General features: G+C 42.1%; 1 protein-coding gene across 5 annotated transcripts in view; it reads left to right on the top strand.

Annotated features, from left to right (window-relative positions):
- SYNJ1 (synaptojanin 1) overlaps positions 1 to 24138 on the top strand; it is a 100848-nt gene that overhangs the window by 60942 nt on the left and 15768 nt on the right. For 3 of the 5 annotated variants that reach the window (XM_047795536.1, XM_047795571.1, XM_047795553.1), the window contains exons 15-25: positions 3433 to 3573; positions 4776 to 4968; positions 5490 to 5648; positions 6790 to 6946; positions 7812 to 7929; positions 8028 to 8243; positions 11855 to 11933; positions 16415 to 16577; positions 20609 to 20818; positions 21955 to 22122; positions 22672 to 22710. In XM_047795536.1, the coding sequence (XP_047651492.1) occupies positions 3433 to 3573; positions 4776 to 4968; positions 5490 to 5648; positions 6790 to 6946; positions 7812 to 7929; positions 8028 to 8243; positions 11855 to 11933; positions 16415 to 16577; positions 20609 to 20818; positions 21955 to 22122; positions 22672 to 22710 (1643 nt within the window). The remainder of the gene's footprint in view (positions 1 to 3432; positions 3574 to 4775; positions 4969 to 5489; positions 5649 to 6789; positions 6947 to 7811; positions 7930 to 8027; positions 8244 to 11854; positions 11934 to 16414; positions 16578 to 20608; positions 20819 to 21954; positions 22123 to 22671; positions 22711 to 24138) is intronic. The other 2 variants (XM_047795562.1, XM_047795545.1) reach the window with 1 other exon arrangement.

Genomic DNA, 24138 nt, shown 5'->3' with positions numbered 1-24138 from the left:
ATGATTGAACTTTGATAAAATTAATGTTTACTGCTTCATCAGGATAATCTTAAGTGAAGTAGCATTTTTTAAACTGCATGCATATGGAGGTAAATATTTTAAGGAAAACTAGTACAGTTTGGTGCCTGGATTCATGCTAAGGCATCAGCAGTTTTACTCATTGTTTTTGCACCATCATGCAATGTCGGTCAACACAATGAAAAGGTCAAAACCATCTCTTAGTGGTATTAGGGGAGACAGTTTCAACCTCATGGGTTTTGGGGGCCCCCAGGGATGTTCTCAGACCACAGCCGGGAACTGATGTTCTGAAGTCCTATTACAAATTATTGTAATGAAAGTTAAAGCTTTAGTGTTTTATTTTAAGAAAGGATGCTTGCGGGAGTTCCCAGGTGGCTCAGCAGGTAAAGATTCCAGCATTGTCACTGCTGTGGCTGGGGTTTCATCCCTGGCCCAAGAACTTCCACATGTCCTATGTATGGCCAAAGGAAAAGGAAAAAGAAAGATGCTTGCTTATTTTTATTTATTTTTTAAAAAATACTTTTAATTTTTTGGCCGTGTCCGCAGCATGCAGAAGTTCCCAGGCCAGGGATCAAATTCAAGCCACAGCGGTGACAACACTGGATCCTTAACCATTAGCTAGGCTACCAGGGAACTCCAGGATCCTTGCTTTTAAAGTTGAGTAGTTGTCCATCTTTTTGTGACTTTTGAAAAAGATTGTCAGAATAAAATTATGGGTGGAAATAGTATGGTATAGTTATCAAGCTTGCAAGTGACAATGTTTTTCTTAGCTAAAGTGAATAACAATTTATATAGGGAAGTAGAAAAGAAATTCAATTTCATTCATTTTGCTGTGGGTCTTTCCTGAAAATGCATGGTCAGATCTTAAAATAGAAAACACTCTTAGGGTTCCCAGTACCAAACAGATTGTTCAGTTATTTGTCTAAGTATAGCTTAATCAAATTATTTTTTAAAATGAGAGTAGTGATTATTTATTCATATATTTAACCAGTATCTACTGAGCACCTACCCTACATGCTAAAGATACATCAATGAATAAAACAGACTAAAATCCCTACCTGCATGGACCTTCTTTTCTAGTGGAAGAGACAGGCAATTAAAATTGTAATAAGTAAATTACACAGCATGTTTGGAGACAACAAGAGCAATGGAAGATAGATAGATAGAGGTCAGGGGATCAGATGTGGGAGTGGGGAGGCGTGTGCGGTTTTGAATGGCGTGATCCGAGTTCGTTGGGACGATGACTTGGGACGTGAGCATCTGTCCTTCTCTTTTCAGAATCCAGGTCGTAGTGATGGGTTGGGAGGGAATCTATGTTGTGCATTGGTATTTTGGAGGCAAGTGTGCACAGTGTAAGACAGAGCAGGTGGATGGACGTGAGGTCATGTCCTGACTTACCCTGTATCCTTTGTGTGACCTACAACTATGAGGAGACTGTATTTACCTGCCACTGGAGGTTCTTGGACACAGACTTGTTACTCTGAAAATGTATAAAGAGAAAGACTCAGGAATGGATGCTACCCTCTCTGTTTGACCTGTGGTTCAGAAAAACTAAATAGTGTTTTGGTTTTTTTTGTTTTGTTTTGTTTTGTTTTGTTTGTTTTTGTCTTTTTTTGTCTTTTCAGGGCCGAACCTGCAGCAATATGGAGGTTCCCAGGCTACGGGTCGAATCGGAGCTATAGCCGCCGGCCTACACCACAGCCACAGCAACGCCGGATCCTTAACCCACTGAGCAAGGCCGGGGATCAAACCTGCAACCTCATGGTTCCTAGTCAGATTCGTTAACCACTGAGACACAACGGGAACTCCAGAAAAAACTAAATAGTTGATACAAGTTCTTTATAGAAGAATTCCAACTTATTACAAATGCCCATGGAATGCAGAAATTATACAATCAACATTTTGCAACCCCTAGTGAAATAATGGATCTAGGCAGTGATTATGAATCCATGTTAAAACCTTAGAAGAAGGATCAATGGGGGCACTTTTTATTATTAAGAGTTGATTATTACACAATCTGAACAGCTGATCAGGTGTGAAATTATAGAGATTGTGTACTCCCTGCTCTGATAACAAGGGTGATATACTACTCAGGAGGTCGTTTTTGCCAAAACAAATCAATAAAATTGAATGTTGCTTAATCAAGCTTCTACATCAGCCAGTTTAAGGCAAATCTTGACAGTTAGAAGGACAAGCTACTGTGAAGACTTATCCAACAAATTCAGACTGTTAAACATGTTCCAGACAAATATCCCAGCTTCTTTAAAAAAAAAAAAAAAAAAAAAACCAAAAAAAAACAGTGTTAAAAAGAGAGTGGGGTGGACTGAGAAACTGTTAAAGATTAAGAGAGATTCAGGAGGCGAGAAGCAAATGCAATGTGTGGACCTTATTTGGATCCTGTTTTAAAGAAACCAACCGTGAGAAGACTTTTTTTAGATATCACAGAAATTTAAATATGAACTGAGTATTACATGATACTCAGGAATTGTAAATATTTAAGTGATGGTGGCATTGTGATTTCACAAAAATAAAAATGTCCTGTTGCGTTAGAGGTGTATACTAAAGGGTTTTTGGATGAAATGGCCTGTGTCTTAGATTTAGTTTAAAATATTACGGGTTTAAAAAAAAAAAAAAAGGGATTGGGGCAAAATGTTGATAAGTGTTGAAGCTAGGTAATAGATAAATGTTGAAGCTAGGTAATAGATGTATGGTAGTTTATTTTATGATTATCTCTCTCTCTAGTTTTTTTTTTTTGTCTTTTTAGGGCCATGCCCTCGGCACATGGAGCTTCCCAGGCTAGGGGTCAAATCTAAGCTGCAGCTGCCAGCCACAGCCACAGCCACAGCCATGCTAGATCTGAGCCTCGTCTGCAACCTACACCACAGCTCATGGCAACGTTGAATCCTTAACCCACTGAGCGAGGCCAGGGATCAAACCCACATCCTCGTGGATGCTAGTCGGGTTTGTTACCACTGAGCCATGGCAGGAATGTTGATTATCTCTTTTTTGTGTATGCTGAGAATTTTCCATGATAAATTTTTTTAAGATGTATAATCCAGAAAAAAGGAGGGGGACATGTATCTGGAAGGGTGTTCTTCTCGGTTATCCTAATAAATATTAAGGAAAAAGTAAAGTGTGCAAGCTTGAGATTATTCATCTGCTGAGCACTCATATTTTCTTAGGAAGGGGGTAGTAAGGTGGACTTTAAGTGTGGTGTTCTTTTGGCTAAATGTTGGGTTTTTCCTTTTGAAAGGAAACAAAAACCAGCCTGCATGAAGATTCTCTGTTGGCCTAGATTTCCTTACATGAGGGGTTTTATTTGATGTGAACATATATAAACGTATCCTTGACAACTGTCTTATGAAGTAGGCTGTATTGCTTTTTGAAGATCCCCTGTTTAACATTTCCTGGTAGCACAACAAATCAGAAGCTCTGGGCTGTGGAACTGCAGAAGACCATCTCCAGAGACAACAAGTACGTGTTGCTGGCTTCCGAGCAGCTGGTGGGCGTCTGCCTGTTTGTTTTTATCAGACCACAGCATGCTCCGTTCATCAGGTCAGTGAACAGATCACACTCCTCAGGCCCCTTCTTAATGGCAGGTGACAGAAGGGCCTGGCAGCTCTGTGGCTTGTGAGAAACACTTATTAATGGTACTTGTTTTTAAATGTTTTTTTTTTATTGAAGTCTAGTTGATTTACAGTGTTGTGTTGGTTTCAGGTGTACAACAAAATGATTGAATTATATATACATATAAGTGTGTGTTTGTGTAGATGCACAGACACACATATATATTCTTTTTCAGCTTCTTTTCCCTTAGAGGTTATTACCAAATAATTGAGTATAGTTCCCCATGCGGTACAGTAGTCCCTGCTGATTATCTATTTTATATAAAGTAGTGTATATACGTTAATCCCAAACTCCTAAATTATCCCTTCCCCCCACCTTCCCCTTTGGTAACTGTAAGTTTGTTTTCTGTGTCTGTGGGTCTGTTTCTGTTTTGTAAATTAGTTCATTTGTATCATTTTGTTAATGCAGAGTGAGAACTTTCCCCACCCTGTCTGATAAATGTTGTCCAGGTTCCACTGCCAAGAATGTGTTGTCCAAAATGCCTGGTTAGTTTTTAAAGATGGAATGCCACCCTTTGCTTGGTTTTAAGTATGTATGGAATGTTATGATAGGACATAGTAGTAGTGGTGGTCAGACAAATGGAAATGGTGGGGAGACAAAAATATACATGTGACATAAACTCAGTATTTTAATAAAGTAAAAAAAAAGTGATCTCATATGATATTTGTCTTTCTCTGTCTGATTTACTTCAGTTAGTATGAGAGTCTCTAGGTCTATCCATGGTGCTAGAAATGGCATTATTTTGTTCTTTTTTATGGCTGAGTAGTATTCCATCATGTATGTATACCACATCTTCTTTAATCCATTCATCTGTCAGTGGACACTTAGGTTTCTTCCATGTCTTGGCTGTTGTAAATGCAGTGCTTCAATGAATATTGAGAGGGCACCTATCTTTTTGAATTATAGTTTTCTCTGGATATATGCCCAGGAGCGGGATCCCTGGATCATATGGTAACTGTATTTAAATGTGTTCTTGATTAAAGAGTCACTAATAGTTCCACTGTACTATTTCACAGGCTTGCCCTCAAAGGTGTGTAGTGTTATAATCATGTAATAGACATTTCTAATTTCTCATACACACGGAGCTGTTGGAACTTCTGATCTTGGATTTAGAATTCTTCCTTTTAAAGGGATGTTGCGGTTGATACCGTGAAGACTGGAATGGGAGGTGCAACTGGAAATAAGGGAGCGGTCGCCATTCGCATGCTGTTCCACACCACAAGCCTCTGCTTCGTCTGCAGCCACTTTGCAGCAGGACAATCACAAGTCAAAGAGCGAAATGAAGATTTTATAGAAATAGCGCGGAAGCTGAGTTTCCCAATGGTAAGCTCTCTGCTTGTTGTTGAAGAGGAGGCATTGGAATGTAATTCAGTTTACCCCAAGTTCTATATCAGTTTTTAAAAATTTAAGATCGTTCCTAGAAATGTCAACAGCATTCACCTAAATAGATACTTCACGTGTTATTACTATGGGGTTCAGTCATTCAGGTGTGGTGGGGGTCGGGGAAGCAAAGAAAAAGTTGTAAAGCATTTTTTAAGTTGGTTGTTTAAAATTCTGTTACTGGGAGTTCCCATCATGGCTCAGTCGTAACGAACCCGGCTAGTATCCATGAGGACATGGGTTCAATCCCAGGCCCCACTCAGTGGGTTAAGGATCCAGCATTGCCGTGAGCTGTGGTATAGGTTGCAAAAATGTCTCAGATCCCGCCTTGCTGTGGCTGTGGCATAGGCTGGCAGCTATGGTTCTGATTTCACCCCTAGCCTAGGAACTTCTATATGCCTCGGATATGGCCCTAAAAAGACAAAAAAATAAAATAAAATAAAACTCTGTCTCTTTGCTTCCAGGGAAGGATGCTCTTTTCCCATGACTATGTATTTTGGTGTGGTGATTTTAACTACCGAATCGATCTCCCTAACGAAGAAGTTAAGGAGCTCATAAGACAGCAGAATTGGGATTCTCTTATAGCAGGAGATCAACTTATCAATCAGAAAAATGCTGGACAGGTATAAACGTCCTTAAGATACTTCCACTGACAAGAAGCGGATCTTTGGTTATGAAAACATATTTTCCTTAAAGTCTTGCTTGTTTTTTTTAAAAAAAAAATCTCTTGGACTCTATCCCTAATAAATACATAGGTATAGTTTAACAGAAAATTACCTTCTCTTTGGAAAAAAGAAAAGAAAAGGAAAGGAAAACCCGTAATAATTTCTAGGAGGAAAAATGTATTATTTCTCTATAAGATTCACTCTCAAATAGAAGAATAACTTTTTTTTCTTTTGGTAATGGCAAGTTTAGAATATTACTCATCAGGATGACTGCTTTTTGGCCTTAAGATCCTGTGGTACTCTGCTTAATTTTTTTCCGTTGTTTCTCATGTCGTGGGCCTTTTCGAAATTTACTTCATAAAGCTTCTGACCACACAATTTTAGAAGAATTCATTTTTAAAAACTTTTTTTTAAAGAAGAGGTGATTGAGGCCCCTTGATGTGGTACCTTTGTGGCCATCAGACTTAACTTCAAACATTCTGGGTATGTTATAACTTTCTTAGACCCCAGTTCCTTATTTGAGAATAAGACATCAAACTGTATGATTTCAAAGTCTCCTTCAGTTCTGAAGGTCTCATATAGTGCAAATACTGGTGGAATTCCATTGTTCATGTTTTTGTAGTTTGTCTAATCAAATGTCAAACACATGGCATTCAGAAGGCCACATGGTAAATCATTTTTTCTTAAGCTCTGTCCCATTCCATTAGAAGTGTTCATCTTGGGGGTTCCCACTGTAGCTCAGCAGGTTTCGAATCCAACAAGGATCCACGAGGACCTGGTTCGATCCCTGGCCTTGATCAGTGGGTTAAGGATCCGGTGTTACCATGAGCTGTGGTGTAGGTTGCAGGTGCGGCTCGGATCTGGCTTTGCAGTGGCTACGGTGTAGGCCGGCAGCTGCAGCTCCGATTCAACCCCTAGCCTGGGAACCTCCATATACCATGGGTGTGGCCCTAAAAAGACAAAAGACAAAAAAAAAAAAAAAAGAGAGAGGAAGAAGTGTTCATCTCTAACATGATAGACATTTAATGACTGGCGACCTGAATGAAAACGGACCATTTTCACCTTTTCTAATCACTTACTTTGTGTATGTTTATTTTAGATTTTTAGGGGATTTTTAGAAGGAAAAGTAACCTTTGCTCCAACATATAAATATGATCTGTTTTCTGATGACTATGACACCAGTGAAAAGTGCCGCACCCCTGCCTGGACAGACCGTGTCCTCTGGAGAAGAAGGAAATGGCCTTTTGATAGATCAGGTTGGGAAACGGACTTCTTCATTTGAATGAGTTAGTGTGCACTTCACAAGGAAGAGAGGAATGATGTAAATAGGAAATAAGGCAAGGAGGGCTACTTTTTTTTTCCAACAATGGTTATCTGGAATAAAATAAACAGTTTAAATATAAAACTTAAAAAAATTCTCAGACCTGCTTAGAGTAGTTTAATTTTTTCAGTCTCTTTTCTTTCAGTGACAGAGTGTCATGTGAAGAGAAGCAAGGAAACATTTTTGTAGAATTGTCAGCTGAATGCTCGTTAAGGTCTTTAACTTGAGGAGTTCCCATTGTGGCTCAGAGGAGACGAATCTGACGAGCATCCGTAAGGACGCAGGTTCAATCCCTGACCTCGTTCATTGGGTTAAGGACCCGGCGTTGCTGTGAGCTGAGGTGTATGTCACAGTTACAGCTCAGATCCCACGTTGCTGAGGCTGTGGTGTAGGCTGGCAGCTGTAGCTCCGATGCAGCCCCTAGCCTGGGAACCTCCATGTGCCATGGGTGTGGCCCTAAAAGACGAAGAAAAAAAAAAAAAAGATCTTTACCTTGAATAACTTAAGTGGTTAGCAGATATTTCGAACTACTACTTGTCTGTGGAATTCCTTGTGAAACCCTGTTAAGTAAAGGCTCATCTTAATTTTAACCCAGTAAAGCAGAACAGGATAACCTCACCAAAAAAAAACCTTTCCAACTGAATGGTGTAGAGACTTGCTGCCTATTAGCAGGTGGGTCTGGCCCCCCAGCCTCAGACAGCTGTGAGGCTGACAGATGAAGGAGAGAGTCCTTCTGCTCTGCGAGATCAGTCATGCTCAGGCAGCTTGCCCTGTGTTTTCTTTCGTTTATTCCACTGCAGCTGAAGACTTAGATCTCCTAAATGCCAGTTTCCAAGACGGCAGCAAGATCCTCTACACGTGGACTCCTGGCACTTTGCTGCACTACGGAAGGGCTGAGCTGAAGACGTCAGACCATAGGTTTAAAAACCCTCCATGTTTCGAATCGTGCTTGCCATTTATTTGAAATCCATCCATTCTTAAATGTTTCTAACACATCTCCCTCCTTCATGCCTAAGGCCTGTCGTTGCCCTGATTGATATCGATATATTTGAAGTCGAAGCTGAAGAGAGGCAAAACATTTATAAACTAGTGATTGCAGTTCAGGGGCCGCCAGATGGTACGGTGTTGGTCTCCATCAAAAGTTCTTTATCAGAAAATAATTTTTTCGACGATGCTCTGATTGATGAGCTTCTGCAGCAATTTACAAACTTTGGTGAAGTTATACTCATAAGGTGAGTGAAGTATTTGTTGTCCGAAAGCAGCTCATGATGCGTAAATAATATTTTCTATATTAGAAATCACCTGGGAGGAGTTCCCATCGTGGCTCAGTGGTTAACGAATCCAACTAGGAACCATGAGGTTACCGGTTCGGTCCCTGCCCTTGCTCAGTGGGTTAAGGATCGGTGTTGCCGTGAGCTCTGCTGTAGGTCGCAGACGTGGCTCGGATCCCGCGTTGCTGTGGCTGTGGTGTAGGCCGGTGGCTACAGCTCCGATTTGACCCTTAGCCTGGGAACCTCCATATGCCTCAAGAGCAGCCCTAAAAACCAAAAAAAAAAAAAAAAGAGAGAGAGAGAAAAGAAAACAGAGTTCCCGTCGTGGCACAGTGGTTAATGAATCCGACTAGGAACCATGAGGTTGCGGGTTCCATCCCTGGCCTTGCTCAGTGGGTTAAGGATCCAGTGTTGCCGTGAGCTGTGGTGTAGGTTGCAGACGCAGCTCAGATCCCACGTTGCTGTGGCTCTGGTGTAGGCCGGTGGCTACAGCTCCAATTGGACCCCTAGCCTGGGAACCTCCAGATGCCGCAGGAGTGGCCCTAGAAAAGGCTAAAAGACAAAAAAAACAAAAAACAAAAACAAATCACCTGGGAGTTCCTGTTGTGGCACAGCAGAAACGAATCCAACTGGTATCCCTGAGGATGTGGATTCGATCCCTGGCCTCGCTCAGTGGATTAAGGATCCCACGTTGCCATGAGCTGTGGTGTAGGCCGGCAGCTGTAATTCTGATTTGACCTCTAGCCTGGGAACTTCCATGTGCCACGGGTGCAGCCCTAAAAAAGAAAAGAAAGAAAGAAATAACCTTACCTATTATTGACTAGTTGTATGAGTATTCGTATTTTCAAACTAAAGGAAAATCACACTATAGAAATATTATTCAGAGAGCTCATGGGTTATGAAACCGGACTCTTCTTAGAAAGTTTAAATTTGAGTAGTAAAGCTTTATGTGAACAATCGATGACAAAAATATGTGCACATTTAGATGTGTTCTCTCACAATTCCTATACAGTACAACATATGAGCCCTATGGCAAAATGAACATGTGATTGCTCCTTTTTGTTAAGGAGAGATGGGAGTAAAGCAGCCCTCGGTTTAAGAAAGTTGGTGTTTCCAGTGATTTTTAAGTCATTTAATTTCCATCTAATGGAGAAGCAGCACTGCCAGATGAGCAGTCAGCAGCCATCCATTCCCATCTTGGTTTCTGTCGCTGACCTAACCATCTGCCGTGGCAGAACCAGCTGCCTCTTCCGTTGTTTAAAAAAAAATGTTCTCGCCTTCTGAGAACCATTTTGAAAGATCGAATTACATGTGGTTGAACTCCATAGGGAAGAGGTACGGAGACATTCCTTTCTGTGCTGTTCTTCTGCTCACTTAGGTGGGTTGCATAGATGTTCGGTGGGCAGATCTCCATACTGGGTGCCGTGGCAGAGAGAGGAGAGACCGAAGACTCACTTCCTGGGTGGAATCTCGGGAGGATCAGCCCGTGTGTAATGACTTCCCCAGATCCTAAACAGGAGAGTCCACAGCGTGAAAATGAGCTGGTGTCAGGTAGCCTGAGAAGCATTCCTGAGAAACCTGGAGGCCTTTCTGAGAGTAAATAGGCAAATACAGAGGAAATTGTATTTAGACTTCCCTCAAATCGTTGGACAACAATCTACCCCAAGGTTTAAAATCGAACAAAAACATCTAAACATCTTAAGGCTCCAGCAAGTACATCATGAAATCTCCAAGTTTACAGCTGACAGTAAGCTTTGCCAAGTACAGAAATGCCAAACCACCAGGAGCATCATGTGGACTGCGAGTGTGGGCAGCCAAGTAGGAGATAGTGTCCTTTTGAGCAAATGTAAAAATATTGCACTAGGCTCAAGAGAACCCAAAGGGTGCATAAGGGATGAAAGCCTGACGCAGGAAAAGGACCTTTCTGCCTTTATCCCAGTCTCTAAAGAACTTGTGTTAATTTGGAGCTTTCCCCAAAATGCTTCTTATCCTTAGAAAAAGTACTAGTGACAAAATGAGGTGTCATCCTAACGTAAAATCATGGGGTGCCTCCTCACCTGGAATATTCTGGTTGTTACACTTTGAGACAACCAAGTTAGAATAGAAAAGACAGACAATGAAAGTTAACTGGGACAGAACTACCATCACAGGGAGGCTAAACTGATCATCACCTTTTGTTCTAGAATAAGATGACCATTAGGGAGTGGTTGAAGTCTGTAATCTCTATATATAAATAAGAGATTCCTCGGGAATGTAGATGGGGCGTGTTTAGATACCTATACTAACTGGGGGGAAAAGTCCAGAAGCTTTTATCCCAGTGAGTGAAAATAGGAAGAAAATACAGCATCTAAAATGTCCTATATAAATCCATGGATATCAGAAGCGGAAACTCTTGTTAAAGTTAAAAATGTATAAGCGTATTTTCACATCGCCAAACAAGGGCAGGATCCAGAAGTTAGTCCTGCTGTATGACCACAGACGCTTTGGTACCGCTATCAAGGAACATACTGCCTGGCGTGTGGGACACTCGTGCAGCCTTATAGCAGCGATTGTAACCTTTGGAGGACAGAGATGGTCCATTGCCAACAACTGGAAAAAGATCCCCTTCACAATCTTTAAGTAGGAATAATGCCCCTGCGTCTTTCAGTTGGTAGCATTCTGCACCTTAGTAACTCAGTGCCAAAGAAGTTTAAGTTTCTTACCTAAGCAGTGTGTGTGTATGTGTGTGTGTGTGTCTCTGTCTGTCTGTCTGTCTGTGTGCAGGTGTATACGTTTTACTGTCTCTCATCTGAAAAATCTGCCAGGATTCCTGAACTTAATTGACATGGTTGGTAGTAGTTCAACAGTAAAATTGTTTCTGTAAATAAGACTGATACTGTTATAATCTGTTTATTCTTTTTTTATGATATGATTACATATTAGTGTCCCTCCTCTTCAGAATTCATTCTCATGGTCTTTTTGTTTTTCCTTTTGAGGGTTTCTTATTTCAAAACTCTAAACTTAGAATCATAGCAAAAGCCTTTGAAGTCTCAAGAGAGTAAAATACAGAGAAGGACGGTAACCTAAGGTTCCTTGGGGCCAATCTGGTTGATGCATTGATTTTGTGGGGTTTAGTTTTTGTTTTTGTTGGGACAATTCCCTGTCTTTTTTCTGGGTCAAAGGAAATGTGCTTCAGGAAAATCGTTGAGACAGTAACGTGCACAGTCCTGGAATGCAGGGTCAGGAGACTTCGACCCCAGCCTTGTGATGTATTTTCCCCAGAGAATCACTTTGAAGGAGCCACTTTGCCTCTGGCCCTTTTTCTCCTGGTCAGTGAAATGAAGGATTGGATTTGCAGAGATTGCAGTTGGAGGTCCCAGGGCCCCTTTCTTGTGGTTGACTGTTTTATTAACATAGTATTTGAAAGAAATTAGAATTTGAATGCTTTTAGGGAAAGGGTATCCTCTCCACATCACCCCTGGCCCTGCTGCTCTCTTGTATTTTTACTTCCTGGCTTCTCTAACCCTTGTTAATCCTAGTTTTATTTTAGGTACTAATTCTTTTTTTACTGTTTGTTCTTCTCTTCCTTAAAGGTTTGTGGAAGATAAAATGTGGGTTACATTTTTGGAGGGAAGCTCTGCCTTGAGTGCTCTAGAGCTGAATGGTAAAGAGGTAAGACAGCTTTCTTTGATGTGAAACCGCTCTGTAATTGTCTGGAGATTGTATTTTTACACACATGGAGCAAATTGTCTAAGTATATTTCCAGTTCAGGAGGATAAAAGCCCTTATGGTATGCTTTAATCTTTATTATTTAGACTGGATTGAAGACTAACTTGGGATCATTTTGGTCCCTCCCTAGAGATATTAATTATTGATAGATATTAATTATTGATATATACTAAGGAGAAAATATGTTCACTCCCTAATTTTATTTTTATTATATTTTCTTATATAAAGCTTTAAAATTTTAGATTGGGATAGATATTCTTGCTCACCTATATCGTAGAAGAGATTTCTAGCATATGAAGAAAGTGCTTTGTTTATAAGAAAACAAGGGAAGAAGGTGCTCCTTATTCCAAGGAACTTGTTTTATTGCCTTGGTACCCAGGTCCCTTTTTCAAGCATAGGTAAAGTAATTCCCTATGACATATCTATCCCACTGAGGTATTTTAGAGATTTTCTTTCTTTTTTTTTTTTTTTGCCTTTTCTAGGGCCACTCCTGCGGTATATGGAGGTTCCCAGGCTAGGGGTCCAATCAGAGCTGTAGCCGCCAGCCTACGCCAGAGCCACAACAACGTAGGATCCAAGCTGCCTCTGCGACCTACACCACAGCTCACGGCAACGCCAGATCATTAACCCATTGAGCAAGGCCAGGAATGGAACCCGCAACCTCATGGTTCCTAGTAGGATTCGTTAACCACTGAGCCACGAAGGGAACTCCCTAGAAAGTTTTAATTTGTAGAGATACTCCTAACCTATGTAAATGTCATTGATGATGGAAATTTACATCAATGGGCTGGAATAGTTTTACTTCTATAAAGTGCTGTGTCTTTAAGTTTTTTCTGAAGCTTTGAAACAAATCCTAAATATGTAAGTATATGGTCACCAGATAGGATGACCTAAAATCCAGGCCTAATTTCTCCAACAGCAGACAACTCCATAAGGATTTCCCTGAGCTTCCTCTTCTGTTACATAACTTCCACTCCCTTGGAGAAAAAGATTTCCATGAGTATATTGCTTTTGAAATAGGTTTTGTTTTTCCGTAATTCACTAGTAATACACCTATGCAAAAGGAAATCAAGAAATACAGAAAAGTGGAATTCTTGTTGTGACTCAATGGGTTAAGAACATGACTAGTATCCATGAGGATGTGGGTTCCTGCCCTGGCCTCGCTTAGTGAATTTAGGATCTGGCTTTGCCGCAAGCTGCAGAGTAGGTCGTAGCTCCAATTCAACCCCTGGCCCTGGGAATTTCCATGTGTTGTAAGTGCAGCTATAAAAAATAAAATAAAAGATAAAATCCAGAAAAGTATAAAGAAAGAAATAATAATAAAGACCTTTTGTAATCCTACTGTTACAAAATTATTTGTCTTAATCTTCATATGTGCATATACCAAAACAAATGGGATTATATATACAAGCACATTAACACAAATGAGATATACATATAATGGATATCATTCTATATGAACAAATATGTCATTTTTAATGGCTGCATTAATTTCATCATGTAGCTAGATATATTAAGTTTATTTAACCAAACTCCTGTTAGTAGACATCTAACAGACTCCTCTTAATAGACATCTGGATTGTTTCCAACTTTTAATTATTTAAACCAATATTCTAGGTAATCCCTGTATACACTGTAATTTTGCATGCTTATACTATTATTCCTTAGGATAAATTCCTAAATGTAAATTTGCTATTTAAAGAATATAGGCATATTAAATTTTGGTACTTGGAGTTCCTGTTATGGCTCAGTGGTAACGAACCAGACTAGCATCCATGAGGATGCAGGTTCGGTCCCTGGCCTCGCTCAGTGGGTTAAGTGATCCAGCGTTGCCAGGAGCTGTGGTATAGGCTGTAGATGTGGCTCAGACCCCATGTTGCTTTGACTGTGGCGTAGCTGGCAGCTGTAATTCTGATTCAGCCCCTAGCCTGGGAACCTCCATATGCCACAGGTGTATGGCCCTAAAAAGCAAAAAAAAAAAAAAAAAGTACTTATTGGCTAATAGCTCTTCAGATAGAATGTAGTTTTATTAGGTCTTGGATTACCTAATATTCAACCTCCTAATCGATGTTGGATATTTTTAAACTTTGACCATCTGAAACACTAAAAGAAGCATGTAACTTCCCTGTTAAGATTTTGACTGCTAGTTTTTAAATTTATTGGTCATTTGTACTTCTCTGATGGGCTGTTTATGTCCTTAGCCCACTTTTCCACTGGGGAAATTCCCTTGATGTTAATCCCTTTTCATAACGTGCTACAGATACTCTTCCCAGGTTGTCTTGTGACTTTTGGTGTGTCCTTACCATATGGAAATCATTGATTTTTAAATTTATCTCTACTTTCGATGTCTTAAAAAGCCCTTCCTCGTCCCATGGTGACATAAATATTTAAGAGCAGCTCTCAATTTGGCATTCTTTGTCAGCTCTTCTTCCCTTCCCAAATATTTCTTTCATCTTTCCCCGATCCGTTTCCTTGTTTGTTTTTTTTCCTGCCTTCTTTTCAGCTCTGTCCCTCACCCTTGAGTCTAGTCATCCATTTTACGCTCTTAGAAAGTACCTACCCTGAGCTCCCCTAAGAGATTTTCAAAATTCCGAAAAAGTAATGTTTTTGGAAAGGGCGTAGTAATGTTTGATTTATCCTTTTGAAAGTCAGGCATTTGCAAACCTCTAGTCTGTCTTTGTTAGTACCATTATTTCAGCCTGAAATCTTCTCCGTGCAAATAGATCAGTTAGGAGCACTTCCATTTCAGGGGAGAATCTGGAAAAAGCATAGAGCTTAAGCAGGGCAAACCGAAAGGATGGCTTTCCTGAACACTTTCCTTTCGGTCACCTAAATCTCATTTGGCTCCGATCTCCACCAAGTGGATTTTCTTAAGGAAATACATCTTAAATGGCCATTATAGTGACTGGGGCCTAAGAATACCTGTTGGGAGTTCCCATTGTGGCTCAGCAGTCACAAACCCAACCATGAGGATGAGGGTTCTATCCCTGGCCTCACTTGGTGGATTAAGTATCTGGCATTGCCTTGAGCTGTGGTGTAGGTCACAGACACGTCTCAGATCCTGTGCTGCTGTGCCTGTGGCAAAGGCTGGCAGCTACAACTACAGTGTGACCCCTAGCTGGGAACTTCCACATGCCACACATGTGGCCCTAAAAAAGCAAAAAAAAAAAAAAAAAAATTTGTTAGTGTTCTTTGGTGAATATGTACAGAATGCTTCTGTTGACTTTAAAAAGTAACAAGTGGCCTATGAAGCTTGTTGCCAAGTTCTGAAATTTAACTGATAAGTGAGTAAAAAATTATTAGTCCTTAAGGACTCTGACTTCAAAGCTCAGTGTGGACACCAGATTCCCATTAAACATGGCTGTGCTCTTCAGGCCAGTAGCTTTCAACCTCTCCATCCAATGCCTTCAAAAAATTCTAATGTCAGTGGCACTTTGAGCCAAGGAAGGTTTTGTGTTTGTTTTTAAATACAGCAACAGGATAGTACAACTTGCTTATAATGTGTTGGTTGCTTTAGATTATACTTTTGTTTAAAAGCTGCTCGAATTGATAGGAAAGGCAGTATGTCATCTTCACAGATGCCAGTCTGTTTTCAAGAATGACTAACTTCTGTTGAAGATTTAAAATGGTCTTAAAGTCACTCAATATTCTTCTGACAGTTGGAATGCTGAAACTACTTTGACAGTATAGCAGCTTTCAAGACCATTATTCCAAGTTGGGAAGGTCTAAATGAACAGGAAAAGTGTCTTTTTTTTTTTTTTTTGGTCTTTTTGCCATTTCTTGGGCCGCTCCCTCGGTATATGGAGGTTCCCAGGCTAGGGGTCTAATCAGAGCTGTAGCTGCCACCCTATGCCACAGCCACAGCAGTGCGGGATCCCAGCCGCGTCTGCTACCTACACCACAGCTCACGGCAACACCGACAATTCCTAACCCACTGAGCAGGGCCAGGGATCGAACCAGCAACCTCATGGTTTCTAATGGGATTCGTTAACCACTGAGCCACAACAGGAACTCCCAGCAAAAGTGTCTTAAAGATTTTTACCATCTTCTCTTTAGTTGTTTCATGTAGGAACAATTATTTAATCTGTGGATCATTGGACATATAAAACTATGTAAGCAAAATTATCAGTGAGTTTATGTCCAGTCAGGAAAAGATACTGGCTCCAGCAAAGGCAACTTAAATCTGTGTGCATCCTAGAAAAAAAAAAAGGCCTGAGGTTTCACAAAATAAGCTCTTCAAGGGAGAGTTGGGGACATTTTAAACTAGTTAAAAATCCAGACTCCATGAAATGCTTAGGTCGAAGTGAGTCTAGCTGAATTAAGCCTCTATTGTTGTGTAGTATAACTCAGGCAGTCACTTTATGCCGAAATAGTTCATTTTCACGTCACTACATCTTTATTTTGTATCTGTTTTATTCAACTAGTTATTGGGTCGGACCATAACGATTACTTTAAAAAGTCCAGATTGGATCAAAAATTTGGAAGAGGAAATGAGTTTAGAGAAAATCAGCGTCCCACTGCCATCATCAACAAGCTCCACGCTGCTGGGTGAAGATGCAGAGGTCACAGCCGACTTCGATATGGAAGGTCCGCTTCTTAAACACGTTTGCTTCTGTCCTTCTAGACAAGTTTCCTTCCCCTCAGTAAAGTCTCGGTCTCCAAGTTTATCTTTTTCTTCCTTCTTGTAACACTCGGAACAATATTAATTAGATTTTGTTTTGCATTGTATTGTGTGTAGTTTGCTTCTACCCAGACTTCAAATCTGTTTGCCCCTCTACAATGCCCAGCTTAACAAGTGTTAGTTTATGTCCTTGTGTGATAAGAGTACAAATTGGTATTTTTAGCGTATGGTTTGGTTCCACTGATTATAGTTAAGGTGGAAAAGTAGAAATTCAGTGTGCAGAAATGAGTTCAAAATAATTATTACAAAAGAGGTTATATTTCAAAGTAGTTTTAAAAGACTCTCCGAGTTCCCTGGCAGCCTAGCAGTTAAAGGACCTGGTGTTGTCACTGCCATGGCTTGGGTGACTGCTGTGGCGTGGGTTCCATCCTTGGCCTAGGAACTTCTGAATGCCGTGGATGCAGGAAAAAAAAAAGATTCTTAAGGTGGCTAGAGCCCTGATGGTCGAGTGGTTAGGATTTGGCATTCTCAAATTGACTAGGAACCCATGCATTTGAAACTGAACCCACTCACAGAAATGTAATCATTTCAGAAGTTTAGAATTCAGGACAGGTTATCTCGATATAATAATTTCCTGAAATACGACTAAGAACTGCATTTGCTTTCTCATGCTTTATCTGCTATATGATCTTAGCATATTTTCCATTAAAAGGTATACCTTAGCTTGTAAAATGACAATACATCGTATTGTGATACCCTGCACATCTAGATAATGCATTTGAGTTGAACACTGTAGAAGATCCTCTTGTTTTCACATCTCTGTTCATTGGTACTTGGTCCACACGTTTACGTGGCTCCTTTTACGTGCCAGCTGCTGGAAGTGCAGATGTCATCCTTGCTCTCCCCAGTCTCACAGTCCAGTGGGTGTCACATACGAGTAAGCAGGCAGGTATCACATGACATCAAGGCACTAGCGAATGATGCTGCAGTAGTTCATGGGACAGTTGCCTAACCTCGAGTTGGGAAGTTGTAAAATTTTCCCAGGGGAATTGAAATTAAGAATGTGAAGACTTGGAGTTCCCATCATGGCACAGCAGAAATGAATCCAACTAGGAACCATAAGGTTGCAGGTTCAATCCCTGGCCTTGCTCAGTGGGTTAAGTATCCAGGGTTTCTGTGAACTGTGGTCTAGGTTGCAGATGCGGCTCAGATCTGGCATAGCTGTGGCTCTGGTGTAGGCTCAACATGCTGAAGACCAAATGCACTTTCCATCCACACCCACCCCTCCTCTCGCACCCTCTTCTTCACTTACTCCTACACGAACGTGCTTGCAACATCTGCTTAGATCCCCCACCCCCAATGCTTAGGCCTTCCTTCTTTCTGGTTCACCCCCTCTATGCTCTTTAATCGAATTCTCACTCGGTCTTCAGATTCTTTTTTTGTAAATTGACATCATATAACCTTATTAATTTACTTATCATTTCCAATAGTTTTTTGTTTGTTTTGTCTTTTTTTTTAGGGCCGCACCCGCGGCATATGGAGGTTCCCACGCTAGGGGTCCAGTCGGAGCTACAGCTGCCAGCCTACACCAGAGCCACAGCAATGCCAGATCCAAGCTGTGTCTGCGACCCACGCCACAGCTCACGGCAACGAGTTTGAGGTGTCTACAAGGTCCATCAGGCCCAGATTAGGCTCTGTGGATATGGGTCTGGCGCTCAGCAGAGAGCCCTGGCCCACGAAGGCAGCTCTGACGCCAGTTAAGGCCACGCATTTTTATTAGCTTGGCTGGGAGGACTACTCAGAGGTGAAAGAGGACTGGCCCTGGGATCAAACAGAAACACAGACTTTAAGGACAGATGGAAAGCTGCCTGTGAAAGGAAAATGAGAAGAAACAGCTGAAATGTCCAAGAGCCAGGAGAATATAGCAGCTCAAAAATCAAGGAAAGAAAGGCTGACGAGGGAGAGTGGTCCGTGGTGCCGTGTGTTGCAGAGAGAGGAGAAGTGAACACTGCATCTTGCCCTTTGAGTTTAGTATCTGGGAGGAGGCTGTTGGTGACATTCAGGAAAGTGATTTCAGCAGAGTGATGAAGCCAGATGGTGGTAAATTGGGGTGTGGACGGAAGGCGAAGAAGTGCAGAGCGTGTCTCTAGAAGTTTGGCTATGGCCCGGGAAAGCGAGAAGGAGGCAGTTGCTCCAAGGAGTGTTGCTTGCTTTGAAATGGGGAGGCTGGAGAATGCTTTGTTCTGATGGAATGGGCTGAGGGCCTGGGGGAGGGTGGGCCAGAATGAGTGGCAGAGCAGGGTCACTGGAAAGAAGGGTGGGAGAACCCCATTCTTTCCATCCACAGATACATGGCTGCCAACCACACGATTAGACTCCAGCTGGGGGGGCAGGTCGTCAAAGAGAGGGTTCCCCATCTTAAGACTTCCTTTGGAGTTCCCATTGTGGCTCAGTGGTTGACGAATCTGACTAGGAACCATGAGGTTGCAGGTTCAATCCCTGGCCTTGCTCAGTGGGTTAAGGATCCAGGGTGTCTATGGACTGTGGTCTAGGTTGCAGATGCGGCTCAGATCTGGCATTGCTGTGGCTCTGGTGTAGGCCAGCGGCTACGACTCTGGTTAGACCCCTAGCCCGGGATCCTTCGTATGCCACAGGAACAGCCCTAGAAGAGACAAAAAGACTTCCTTTTCTCTGTGCAGTTTAAGGAGGGGGGCAAACCACAGTTTCAGGAGAGTTGAGAAGGTTCAAGATAACGCTCCTGAGAAGGGGTTCAGGGAAGAGCCAGCCAGGGAATTGTGCAATTGCCAGGCAGCCGTGGGAGCCCAGATGAGGCTGCAAACCACAGAGTTAACGTGGCTGCAGTCATCAGGCCCACATGGTTTTCTCTGGCAGCAGCACCCAGCAGCCCAGGTACAGTTATGGAGCAACTAGACAGCAGAATTGATACAGGTGCAGTGGAAGGATATTGGGTGAGACGGTAGTAGCCAAGGCGAGAAACCAGGGGGTGTGAAGACAGATGCAAAGAGGAAAAATCCCATAGGCACCAAGAGAAGAGGGATCGCAGACCTGGATCCCGGTGAAGTCAGAAGAGGAAAGAGTAACCAAGGGCGAGGCTGAGAGGCTGGGAGGTGGTAATCAGAGGGAAGTGTGTTGGGTTTATTGTTTCAGAGGTGCTGCAGTTCCAAGGGGCATATGTGTCTGGAGTGGAGAAGACTGGCTGCAGGGTTAAAACATTAGGCTGTTGATGGGTTGTCCACGTGGTCTTCATTATCACCCAGAAAGATGGTAGGACCCAACCTGCCAACTTGCTGTCTCCTTAGTCCTTGATGAGTGGGGTCAAATGACCAGAAAGATGGAGGTTGGAGATGGGGGGGGGGGGGTGAAGGTGTTCCATAGATTTTTGATGACACAGCCTGAAAGAAATAGGCCTTTTTGTTCAGGGTTGGAAGACGAAAGTTCTAGAATTGGAGTTGGGTGGCAAGGGGGCACCCTGACCCCCCTTTCCAACCCTAAGGAAAGCAGAGGTGAGGTGGAGGGAGCACAGCAGACGGAGCAGTGAGGAGACTTTGGGGGAAACGTGGAAGAGCCTGTCTCCATAAGGGCGGGACCTGAGTTGAGGGCACCGGGGAGAGGACAGTTCAGTAGAACGGGAGGAACATCTGGGAGGAGACTCTGCCAGCCCTGGGACAGCTCCTCCGTGGGATACTGAAAGCCCTGGCGTCAGCCCCGCTCCAGGGCTTCGTCACCACCTTCTGTTGCCCTGAGACAACAGACCATCTTTAATGACATTTTCTCTAAGAACATGTGCACTAATTCCAGTTTTGTATGTAAAAATTTTATATATGCCTGCATGCCTGATCTGTACATGCTTGCAGTGTCCTACTGTTAACATGGTTTATTTTATATCCGTAACCCCTTAAAGCCTAGATTGGTGAAAAGAACATTTTTTTGAGAAAGTGGTCGCGGTGGTAACTTTGGTGACCTTGCATTTGCTCAGGCGACGTGGATGACTACAGTGCCGAGGTGGAGGAAATCCTTCCCCAGCATCTCCAGCCATCTTCAAGCTCTGGCCTCGGCACATCCCCAAGTTCCTCGCCCCGGACCAGTCCCTGCCAGTCACCTACAATATCGGAGGGTCCTGTGCCATCCCTTCCCGTAAGACCAAGTCGAGCTCCGTCGAGAACGCCTGGGCACCCAGCTTCACAGAGTGTGTATTTTATTTCAAGTTGTGTATGACTTTCCCTGGCTGATACGTTTGACTTAGATGGGTAAATCGCTGATGCCTTTGGGTCTTTTCTATTTCGCTTTCATATCCAGAAGCTAAAGTATGCCATGTTTTCTTTGCATGTAGAAGAGGATACTTTGTAGACGGTTAAGCCCTAAGTGGAAAGGAAACCCATTGCTGTCCCCTGATGAGAATTTTTCTTAGTTCTTTTTCTGTGTGGCCAGCTTTGTCCTTATCGTGGATGATTGTCTATCACTATAGTGAGAACCCATAACTATTTGGGCTTAACTCTCTATCTGTATAGTACCTAAGTGAAAATATGAAGCCAAAAGTGACAAAACAGATTTTTTTTTTTGGTCTTTTTGCCTTTTCTAGGGCCACACCTGCGGCATATGGAGGTTCCCAGGCTAGGGGTCTAATCGGAGCTGTAGCCACAGGCCTATGCCAGAGCCACAGCTACGTGGGATCCGAGCCACGTCTGCGGCCTACACCACAGCTCACAGCAATGCCGGATCGTTAACCCACTGAGCAAGGCCAGGGATTGAACCCTCAACCTCATGTTTCCTAGTCGGATTCATTAACCACTGAGCCACGACGGGAGCTCCTAGAACAGACTTTTTGAATTCACCTTGATAGTCACGACTCCTCCAAAGTCAGCTTTGTCTCTGGAAGTTTTACATTACATGGTTAAGTCACTGTTCCCCGCTGACCCAGATCTTCTGAAAATGTCTTCCATCTCACAAACTTCTCCAGCTCCCCCACACTACTTCAAGAAAGAGCTTCATTCGATAAATTCAAGGTAAACTAAGGTATGGAGAGAAGAAGAGACTCCCCCCCCCCCTTTTCTTTTTCTTCTCTCTGAGGGCCAGCAGAGCGCAGGTAACTCACACCGCTTTGCTGGGGCCTGAAGATGCGCAGAGAACTGGCCTCATTGCCTCCCTGGTACCAAAGGGTAACTTACTAGCAGTACTGCTGATAGTATCGATCCTGAAAATGGGCATCCTTACACTGAAGTACAAATTGAGAAAATGAGCAAAATGGAGACCATTATCATACGTATAAAGAAAGCACAATACCTTGTGCTCGTACTCATCGGGAGCCTGACCCTCTTCCCTAAGGTCCTTTTGCAGGTTCTCCTAGCGATGCTCCGCCAGCAACACAACTGCAGCAGAAGGATTCTTGCCAGCCCTTAGAACCCAAGCGGCCTCCTCCTCCCCGCCCGGTTGCTCCTCCCGCTGCTCCTCCCGCTCGTCCAGCTCCCCCGCAAAGGCCGCCTCCACCCTCAGGTAACAGGCCATTTCATCTCCGTTTTGGCTGGATTGAAAAGCCTCCTCCACTCTCTTTTAAAAGGCTGTGCATGTTTTCCAACCTCTAGCTTCTAGGTGTTAGCATTTTTCTATCATCGGTGCTCCTCCCTCAGCTTTTTGCTAAAGAATGCAGCCCATGTGACAGCACAGGGGAAAAAGATGTTCCCCAGCTCGGATCCTGTAACTTGTTCTCAGAGCTGACCTCTCGCAGGTGTGCAGGAAGCGTCTGTTTTGTTTGTGCTCTGTTGGTGTCGTTGCACTAATTTCTGTAAAATGCATAATTAGAACTGACGAACACACGTACTTATTTACCGTAAAGTTTTGTGTATTCGCTTCAGTGTTCTTTTTAAATAAGTATAGTGTTATGAGAAGTAATCTGCATAAAGTAATAGCTTTTCTATAGCACCACGGTAGGAATAGTTTCCACGTGCTATTTGACGTCATGAATGCTATAGTAAATCTTTAACATTTCAATTCTTTATTTAATGTCATTTCCTTTCTGCCGCATATTCTCTTATGAACTATAAGGGGCTAGGAGTCCTGCACCTGCTAGAAAAGAATTTGGAGGTAATCATTTATATTTGTTATAATATTTGGATCTTGGTTCATTCGTCTTTGGGGGGGTTGATCCCTGTAACTGAAAGACATTCCGGGTTTGTCTGATAAAAATTAAAATGAATGACATTTATATTCCAAGTTAAAAATAGCTCCAAACTCCCATTGTATTCCTGTTAAGTAAAAGATTAGAGCTTGGTTTTATTAGTGAATAGGATTTACAAATACTTTTATTTCCCAGATAATCCTAGTTGAATTACTCATCAAGGCCTGATACACTTTTTTTTAATAAATAGAGCCATTTCGGTAACTGAATTTAATTCCCCCAAATCGTACCAGTTTCAGAAGCGAGTCAGGCCCACTGAATGGAGAATGTTTCCCAAGTATTTGATTATATTAGGTTGTTTTAGAGCACTGGTGCATTCCCTGGCTAGTAGCACAGAATTTCCTGGGAATGCAATTGAGAATTATAATAATTATCTGAAAGATATCTTTTATTTTGCATGGCTTTATCATAACTTGTCATAAAATTCATGTGTCATTTCTTAAAATCTAAGGACAGTTTTCCTTACTATGTTTTCATAAAGGAATTCTTACACGTGGGTCACTTTGTTGTCGTCAAGTGTAGGTTATTTGGTTTATATGCAAACGCTCACAAAGCTCAGTTGGAGGTATACATTTGACAAGTTTATTTAATCCAATTCTCAAGAAAGGCTGAAGCAGGTTATCACAGTTCCACAGAAGAGCTTTTACAAATCTGCTTTTAATATCATTAAGGCTCAGCGTACACGTGTAGCTGGTGTCTTTCTACTCTAGCTGTCTAATGACACTGCAGACCCACTCCCGTTTTATTGCAGATTAACTTTGCCACGTGTAGCTTTTCATCACTTTGTATTATAAGAAGAGCAAAATTATTTCAGCACTGCAGCTTCCACAGAACCCTGCCAGATGGAGTTCCCGTTGTGACCCAGTGGGTTAAGAACCTGACATTAGTGTTTGTGAGGATGTGGCCTCAATCCCTGGCCTCCCTCAGTGGGTTGAGTAGGCCTCAGCTGCAGCTCTGATTCAGCCCCTAGCCTGGGAACTTCCATATGCCTCAGGGGCAGCCCTAAAAAGAAATAAAAATACTACCAGATGATAAGTTTTCCATTGACTTAAAAAAACCTTTAATTTTTCCGTTTTCAAACCTGTGCTTTTATTTATAGTTTCATAATAGATTCTGTTTATCTTCTCTAATTATAAAAACAATCTGTAGAAAAATTCGTTTTGAAATAAACTTGTAAAAAGTTATGCATAGTAGCGGCTCAGTGCTTTACTTAGAAATCTGATTTAATTTTTTAAAATTGCTTCCCTTTACAATTCTTTTGTAAGCAGTGTTTGCAGCATATTTTTTTAACCTTATAAGCCAATAGCTGTCTGAAATCATTAAGCTTAGAGAAA

Source organism: Phacochoerus africanus, chromosome 1 (assembly GCF_016906955.1).
Source record: "Phacochoerus africanus isolate WHEZ1 chromosome 1, ROS_Pafr_v1, whole genome shotgun sequence".
NCBI classification, from domain to species: Eukaryota; Metazoa; Chordata; class Mammalia; order Artiodactyla; family Suidae; genus Phacochoerus; species Phacochoerus africanus.
Note: the sequence above shows the minus strand (reverse complement) of the source record. Positions and strands in the feature narration are given on the sequence as shown.